At 36.4% G+C, this 7,114-nt stretch overlaps 1 protein-coding gene across 2 annotated transcripts; it reads left to right on the forward strand.

Moving 5' to 3' along the window:
- Positions 1 to 579: 579 nt before the first annotated feature.
- On the forward strand, positions 580 to 6,736 carry myl4 (myosin, light chain 4, alkali; atrial, embryonic). Of its 2 annotated transcripts, XM_051716396.1 has the most exons (7): positions 580 to 705; positions 2,096 to 2,123; positions 2,218 to 2,367; positions 2,770 to 2,943; positions 3,963 to 4,040; positions 4,923 to 4,958; positions 5,173 to 6,736. In XM_051716396.1, exons 1-6 carry the CDS (start codon positions 601 to 603, stop codon positions 4,949 to 4,951), a joined length of 564 nt encoding a protein of 187 aa, XP_051572356.1. In that variant the 5' UTR covers positions 580 to 600; the 3' UTR covers positions 4,952 to 4,958; positions 5,173 to 6,736. The 2 variants fall into 2 exon arrangements, with proteins under 2 accessions (XP_051572356.1, XP_051572357.1); XM_051716397.1 differs by lacking the exon at positions 5,173 to 6,736 and having other exon boundaries at positions 4,923 to 4,959.
- The last annotated feature ends 378 nt before the right edge of the window (positions 6,737 to 7,114 follow it).

Here is a 7,114-nt window from a genome sequence, read left to right on the forward strand (position 1 = left end):
GTTGAAGAATGTAATTATTTTGACGATTGTATTTGAAGAGTGTGATAAAATTGGATTATTTTGAAAATCATGTTAACACGTATAATGTTGTGGCTATACTTTTGAGTATATTTAAATGTATATTAAGTGCCTTACTATAACCGCAAATCAACAAGGGGTGAGACAAAAAATTTTATTGTGGTAATTAGCATTATGCCAAAAATGCTGTCGATTGAGGATTGCTTATATTGAACCCGTAACATTTCTTAAACTAAACTGCTGTAGGTAGAAATCTGTTCCACCGAAGAAGAAAAAGAGCCTAAGCGATTATGATCTGCAATTATGGACTAAATGCATAACTGTCAAGAAGGCAGTTAATGGGTATCATCACAGTTTGAAAATTGTTATCATGCTAATACTGTCATGCCTATCTGTGCGAGGGTTTGGCTTGTGAAACCTCATCTCTGCACACTTAAGCTCCCTTGCCTTGTGTGGAGGGTGATGGCATCTCTGATAGGATGGACCAACCCTCTGATGCAGTTGGGGAGCTTTGAGGACTGTATAAAATCTTTCTAAGTTCATTCTCATTGTCATCTCACACCCTCTTGCTCTGATCTTAAAATGGCTCCTAAAAAACTTGAACCAAAGAAGGAGGCAGCCAAGCCAGCGCCCCCTCCAGAGCCACAGAAACCCAAGGAACCTGAGTTTGACCCAAAAGGCATTACGGTAAGTATCCTTTTGGTTTTATCTATATAGCTATGGTACATACTATACCAGGCCCCTGCCACTTTCAGAAAAAAAGGTACTGTGCAGATAGATTCTTGTTCCCAGAGGAACAAAACAAAATAATGTACATTTAAAGGTTGTAAACATTTTGAAACAAGTAATAAACATTATTTATTAATGAGTTATACATTTGTTTACTTACTAGAGGTACAAAAAAGGTCCCCTTTAAGGTAGAAGGGGAGGGTACCACCCCTTGTATCTTAAAAAGTACAGTTTATATTTTGTATTTTTATTTTTCTGAGGGTGAACCTAGTATCATGCCTCAGGTAGACAAATTATTGCATTTGTTTTTTAGTGACCCTGTTCTTACAGAAGTAAAACACTGAACTACGTATTTGAATTTGTCAGGGTAAACCAATATCCCATTTTGATCACACAGCTTTTATCCTGTGCTATTTCGATTCTTAGTCTTGACTGACTCTTCCAGAATAAAGTTTGCTCTTGGTACATCAACAATATTCCCACCCTCGGGAAATTACCAGTTTCCCCCTCTATAGACATCTGATGCATTTTCCATTTGTTTTGTGGCATTGTCATTGAGTTAAAAGATAGCTTTCGGATGATGGTTGGTTGGTGTTTACTTACAGTAGTTACAGTAATTCAGTTGCAGTAACTCCTGTTGTGCTGCCAATTTCATTGCTTTTAAAGTACGTGGCATTATGTGAACAATATGGCCTGATAGCCTTTAACTAAATAGTCTTACATTTGGCCTTTAAATTTCACACACAAACTTTGGTTTCAAAAGTCCCTTCTCAGCTTAGTGTTTCAGTGTGCAGACATCACTGTTTATTCATATTGATCTGAGACCACATTTGCAAAATGAATTAACCTGATGATTAGAGATGGAGTCTGGACAATGGAAACTTGTCTATGGTCAGAATGAAAAAGAATCAGAGCTCATGGCCTTACCACCCCACACACCACCTCTTAGCATTCCTAATCCTTTGTCTGAGACTGTCCTGTAGGGACAGTAAGGTAGGATGGGGTTTCACTGTTATTTCCTTTGGCTCTAGAACAAGCGTCTGTTATTCTTAGTCTCCATAATGAGTGGGGGACACTGGTCATAGCTGACCTTTGTCAAAGACTACAGAATGCCTGGTTCCTCTCAAGGGTACTGCTAGCATCTATGTCTGTTGAGTTCCGAGCAGCTGGAATAGCCTTGTCCGAGCTCAGAATGGGTCGTCTTACAGTATTTCCATTGTGATTGACTTTTGTTAACTGCATTGTGAGGTTTTTATAATGTTGGTTGAAATTCTCCCAATTGTATAATTCATATAGTCTTTAATGAAATATATTAGACTTCCTAAAATTCTCAATGTTTTTTTCCCAGATTGAGTTTACACCTGAACAGATTGAAGGTAACCATTTGCAAATCAAACAGACTTACTGTAGGTTGAAAACTGTGTATACATGTTTTCTTCTTCATGTATTACCGTACCATATTCCCCACAGAATTTAAGGAGGCCTTCTTGCTGTTTGACCGAACACCGACTGGTGAAATGAAGATCACCTATGCCCAGTGTGGGGAAGTCATGAGGGCATTGGGTCAGAACCCCACAAATGCAGAAGTTATGAAAGTACTGGGCAAGCCCAAACTTGAGGGTAAGAACAATTAACTAATTTATACTGTCCAATAAAGGAAAACTGCAGTAACTATGACTACACTGAAATGGATTAAAATGCCTTCAAGGTTTTATAGTTTAAGTTTGAATTTTATATTTTCATATAGTCATATAGCAGACATTTTTATCCAATGCGACTTTGTAGTTACTGCAGATTTCACACTCCCTTTTCTCTGCACCTGAGTATGCAGTCGCTGAACAAAATTGTCTGTAACTAACAGGACAGATCGTAGTCTAACAGACCTGATTTCGATCATAACTCAATTTTGACAAAATGTGTAGTTGCTGATTTTTGCTTTTGTAGGGCAGTATAGTAGGCTACACAATGCTCATGAATGAAATTTGTATGTGTTTGTAATATCCATTTTCTATGTCACTCTAGAAATGACCTCCAAACTGATTGACTTTGAGACTTTCCTGCCTATGTTCCAACACGTGTCCAAGTCCAAAGATCATGGCACTTTTGAGGACTTTGTTGAGGGGCTGCGAGTGTTTGACAAGGAAGGAAACGGCACTGTAATGGGAGCCGAACTTCGTCATGTACTTGCAACGTTGGGTAAATGCTAAACATGGCTACACAAAGTGGATGAACAACACTTGTGTTATAATACACTCTTAAAAATTAAGGTTCTTCATTGATTCCTTACAAGACTTTAGGATCAGCAAAGAAACCTCTTCTGATCAAGAACCATTTTTTGCTGTAAGGGTTTCTTGAGTTGACAACATGGTCCTTTGAAAAAGAAAATCATGTTTCATTCTTCAGATCATTGTATTGGTTTCTTGATTATGTAAAACATGTGTAAATAAATATATTTCTAAATAAGTAAAGAATACTATGTTCTTTGTGGAACTTAAAAAAGGTTCTCCAATGATTTCCGATTGTAAAACCCTTTTAAGTTCTAATGGACACTTTTCAGATTTCCGGGTTTAGAACACAGAAGTAAACTATAGTCCATGGATACACTTCTACAGCAGAGAATGGTTGACCACACCAAATATTATTTTGAGGTTCCCATTTGCACCAATAACACAAAAAATATCCACTTTTACATTTCCACAACTTCACAAAAGTGGGAATATAGAGAGCAGTGGATTACAGAAAGATGCTACATTGATCGCTTCTCTCTCAGCAGCTGTATTTGAAACCCCATCACAGCAGTGATTATTTATTTATTTATTTTTATGCCAGGGTAACATAGAACAAAGAATCATTTAAAAAATGTACACTAAATATATATATATATATATATATATATATATATATATATATATATATATATATATATATATATATATGGTAGCTAGATTTATGCAGCTAAATAAGATGGAAACAGTCTTAGAACAGGGTTAATTGGAACTTTTATATTCAAGAGTGTATATTTTGTAGATCCAATGAGTGTGTCACTGTTGAATAAGACATTTATTTAAACCTGTTTTAGAACAGAACAAAGTCAGCCTAGAAATATCAGTGTTGGGTTGTCTCTGTTTGCCTCCTGGTAATTTACATATTTACCTTGAGATCAATGCCACCAATAACTATTGCCCCCAGAGTATCACATGTCTGTTTGCCTGCAGGTGAGAAGATGACAGAATCAGAGGTAGAACAGCTGATGGCCGGACTGGAAGATGGAAATGGTTGTGTTAACTATGAAGGTATTATCATTTTTCATTTTTAAAGTCTGTTAATTTTTAAAAAATCTACTGTTTACATTGGGGAATAAGTATATGCTTGTAGCCTTTTTGATAGAATTACAGTACACCAAGTGATAGTGTTTATTATATAACAGTCTACTATCATCTAAATTGCAATATACACTCACTGAGCACTTTATTAGAAACACTATGGTCCAAATAATGTGCCCAACGTGGTCTGCTGTTGTAGCCTATCCGCTTCAATGTTGGATGTGTTGTGCATTCTGAGATGCTATTCTGCTCACTACAATTGTACAGAGGGGTTACCTGAGTCACTGTAGCCTTTCCATCAGCTTGAACCAGTCTGGCCATTCTCCGTTGACCTCTCTCAGTTGACCTCTCTCCGCAGAACTACCGCTCGCTGGATGTTATTTGTTTTTTGGCACCATTCTGAGTAAACTCTAGAGACTATTGTGTGTGAGAATCCCAGGAGATCAGCAGTTACAGAAATATTCAAACCAGCCCATCTGGCACCAACAATCATGCCAAGGTTGAAATCACTGAGATCAAATTTTTTTCCCCATTCTGATGGTTGATGTGAACATTAACTGAAGCTCCTGACCCATATCTGAATGATTTTATGCATCGCACTGCTGCCACATGATTGGCAGATTAGATAATCGCATGAATAAGTAGATGTACAGGTGTTCCTAATAAAGTCCTCAGTTAGTGTGTATTACTATTAGTTTCACTCATTATTGTCTATATATGCACTATAGAAATTAAAGACTAGTTTAAAAAATGAGCTTTACTGAGTGGCTTTGCTATTTCCTTATTTACCTTTATTCTTTGCTTTAGAGAAGGTGAATAGTAATTTTGTCCATTTATCCTTTTCTCCCACAGCTTTTGTTAAACACATCATGGCTGTGTAAACAAGAGGTCAGTGGTGCTTATTAAAAATTTTAAATGTATGACTTGAATGCATAATGTCTATTATTATGTCACTGGAATACACCAGCATTTAAAGATGTGAAATGACATTAGAGTAGATCAGTTTTGAAACATGTGGAAACATAAAAGGAAAAGGTTTAGCAAAAGCGCTTTCTAAATTAGATTAGATTTGTCCACTCACAGTTTTCCCTCTTTCTTATAGGAACAAATGTGACAGACTTCTGCTGTTCACAACAGATCCTGAGCCCAGTTCTTCACTCTCTATTGCCCTTAAACTAATGTAGTTTTTTGGTTCATGTGATTTTGTAATTGCAAATACATTTGTTTTCATTTGTGTTGCACAGATGCTCACATATTCCGTTTAAAACTCACAGGTTTGAATAGAGAAAAACAAACAAACAAATGAAAAACAGTCTCCTTGTTCTTTTGCTCTCATCACATTCTTCTCAAATGAAGCTTCGCCAACATTTAAAGACACAAATGCAGCCAGAGTTCTCTGAATGTACAGAGATCCTAATAAAATGGATTACAGCAATAGCTGGAAAATTAAAAAAGAAAAAAATATAAGATTCTGAATCACCAGTGTCACTGTGAATTACTGATCAAGAGAGTATGAATAACTTAGGGAACTCCACACTACAGTACACGTGTAAAACTTTATATGGTTTCTGGCCTAGAAAACTACACTTCATACAGATCCTCTTGAGTAAAGTAGCATTTTGGTTTAAGTCATTTGTTAAGTGCCTTTAACCTCCTGAGATCTCGCGTCCACATGAGTGGACATTATGCTTTGGCTTCGCTATGGGCTATGCATAATTCAATTTAATTTAAACTGACTGATCTCAGTTCAGGATATTCTAGTCTGTCATTAAAGGGTTAAACTTTTGATGCACTGAGTCATGTGACAAAACAACATGGCACCGATCTTAGCTGAGTTTGTCTTTGGGAGAAACTCCAACAAATTACATCTGGTAAGAAACCTAATTAAGTTATCACTTTAAAACCTGTTTGAGCCAAAAGAGTCTCTAGTTTCATCTGATATGCCATTTAAAATATTTCATCCATTTATAGCAAAACGGCACGCTGTTAAACACAATGACCACGTACATGGACTATCGGCTCATTTTCCTTAAAATATCCTATTTTCACTGTACATTATAACACTGAGAATCAATGGTTGCATCCAAAAGCTGAAAAATGTTGCATTCAGAGGCTTTATACGGAGTTAGGATGAAAATAAGGTGCATTTCAAACTTTTCTGAGACCAGTGCAGACAGACAGCACACTGCAGGTTAAGTCATTCACTAAATAGGGAGCAAGGGAAGGGAGCATCCTATAGCTTTCCTATGTGCATTCATGCCTAACATCCAGTCAAAAGTTCAGTTTCAGGCTGCAGATGATGTTTGGACCACTCAACATGTTTGGCAGATATGGGACGATGGTAAACAGTATATAAATTCAGAATTTTTCATGCATAATTTTATTTTACCATGGTCGGCAGTGATTGGATGATGCTGGCCAGTACTTTGTATCAGAATTATTTATGCTAATTTCTGATGTAATGTCTCAAAAGCATGAATAACCAACACTCCTGGAAACATAAACAATTTGATTTAAAAAAATCTTTACTTTCTAAAGCTTGGTATTATTTAAAATTTCAAAACGTTGTCCCACTGTCCACATATGTGGACATCAATTTTTAACAGGTATAATTATATTGAAAAATATTACTTCTAGTACTTCTGGAAATGGTGTATTTATAACCACAAAATATCTTTCATGTAAAAAAATAAAGATCGACAAAAGAAACCTGACTACCCTTGACTTGCAGCAAATGTTCAGTCGAATTACACAATGGCCTTCTCTGTACAATAGTTTGCAGTTATGTTAGTCTGCACATTCTATATTTGCATAAACAGTGGATAAAATTAACCTGTTAATTTGAAGTGTCTGTACAGACAGCCTTGGTTATGTCAGACATCTAAACAATGTACTCATGGATTAGCAATGGACTTGTATGGGTCCACAGCTGGCAAGTGATAACTTAAAGAGTAAAACAAAGCTCCTTTCAATGGCCATTGTGTTTTCATGTGTGTCCTTGTGGTTCATGGCAACAGAGATGCCTTCTGCAAGCATCAACTTTG

Source organism: Myxocyprinus asiaticus, chromosome 14, assembly GCF_019703515.2.
Source record: "Myxocyprinus asiaticus isolate MX2 ecotype Aquarium Trade chromosome 14, UBuf_Myxa_2, whole genome shotgun sequence".
Taxonomy (NCBI): Eukaryota; Metazoa; Chordata; class Actinopteri; order Cypriniformes; family Catostomidae; genus Myxocyprinus; species Myxocyprinus asiaticus.